Here is a 1582-nt window from a genome sequence, read left to right as displayed (position 1 = left end):
GACCAGCACATGTCCCAGTGGATTCTAGACTGCCTCACTGTCAAAGGGCTGGGTCTCAGATAGGTTTGTCTGCAGTACGGGGTCCCACAGGGAACAGTGATGGCACCGTTCCTCTTCACCCTTTACACTGCAGACTTCTCCATTAACCCACCATACTGCCACCTTCAAAAGTTCTCTGATGATCCTGCCACAGTTGGCCTCATCACAGGTGGGGACGACTCAGAAGTTGGTGATCTGGTGCCAGCAGAACCACCTCCTGATTAATGCAGGAAAAACCAAGGAGCTAGTGGTGGACCTTTGCAGCAGCAGATCAAACCCACTGAGACTGGTTACAATGCAGGAGGATGGACATTGAGATAGTGGACTCTTATAAGTACCTAGGTGTTCATCTGGATAACAATCTGGACTGGACTCACAACTCTGAGGCTCTGTATAAAAAAAGGTCAGAGCAGAGTCTTCCTGCTGAGGAGACTGAGGTCTTTTGGAGTGCAGGGGACGCTCCAAAAGACCGTCTATGACTTTGTGTGGCATCAGCCTTCTTCTATGGAGCTGTCTGTTGGAGCACTGGCTTAATTGTAGCTGAGAGAAAGCGTCTGGATAAGCTGATCAGGAAGGCTAGCTGTGTGGTTGGATACTCTCTGGACTCAGTGCAGGAGGTGGGAAACAAAAGGATCCTAACTATATTAACATCTCTGTTAGATAATGTTTCCCACCCCATGCATGAAGCTGCAGAACTGGAGAGCTCCTTGAGTGACAGACTGCTGCTTTCTCGAAGGTTCACATTTGTGTGACAATTTTTTTCTACAGTCTTTTTGCTGATTTAAACACCAGGATTTCCCCATTGTGGGACAATAAAGGAAATTTATTGAATTATTATTATTTTGAATTAACGCCGCATAAAATGAGCAAATTACAGAAAGTAAGCCTTTGTAAAACAAATAAAATAAAAGAAGAAAAAAAAGATATGTGGTCTTTTTTATGATCTATGGTGAACATTTGCATATAGGTAAACAGATTAAACTTTTAAAAATATAGTGTCAAACTACTGGATCGACTGTTGTTCATTTAAAGTCTTGAAACGGACAAAATATGTTAAAACTACACGTTAAAAGAGTTTTTCTCCCTGAGTGCAAATTCTGGGGATTCCATCCACCTCTGTTTGCTCACTTTTCTGGATTAAATATTTGCAACCAGCTATGAAGTCGTCCTCAGAGATACGGACAATCCAGAGTTTAAGCTCTAGATCCGCCTCCCAGGCCTTTCTTGATAGATCCAGATCCAATTATAGAAAACATTATTAGACCTCCTCTGGAACAAGAAACTGAAGAAAAAAGGGTGGTCTAATAATTTCTTTCCATGATTGTATATATATATATATATATATATATATATATATATATATATATATATATATATATATATATTGATGTAATGGACATTTAATATTTTAAAAATCCTAGTTCATTTTAGCTACTAATAATTTCTAAATTTTGTTTAACATCAGAATATCTTTTGTTTTCCTCATAGCAGACATGCAGAATGCTATTCTATATATATCAAGCACTATAACAAGTAATACTAT

The 1582-nt window shown here is 39.1% G+C and overlaps 1 protein-coding gene across 1 annotated transcript in view; it reads left to right on the top strand.

Annotated features, from left to right (window-relative positions):
* Window positions 1–344: 344 nt before the first annotated feature.
* The window catches only part of LOC107100249 (meprin A subunit alpha-like), a 24031-nt gene continuing 22793 nt past the window's right edge, over window positions 345–1582 (top strand). Inside the window, exon 1 of the mRNA XM_015398667.1 lies at window positions 345–442. Coding sequence (XP_015254153.1) covers window positions 345–442 — 98 coding nt within the window. The remainder of the gene's footprint in view (window positions 443–1582) is intronic.

This window comes from Cyprinodon variegatus, unplaced genomic scaffold, assembly GCF_000732505.1.
Source record: "Cyprinodon variegatus isolate N-32 unplaced genomic scaffold, C_variegatus-1.0 Scaffold949, whole genome shotgun sequence".
In the NCBI taxonomy this organism is placed as follows: Eukaryota; Metazoa; Chordata; class Actinopteri; order Cyprinodontiformes; family Cyprinodontidae; genus Cyprinodon; species Cyprinodon variegatus.
This window is presented reverse-complemented; position numbering and strand designations above follow the sequence as displayed.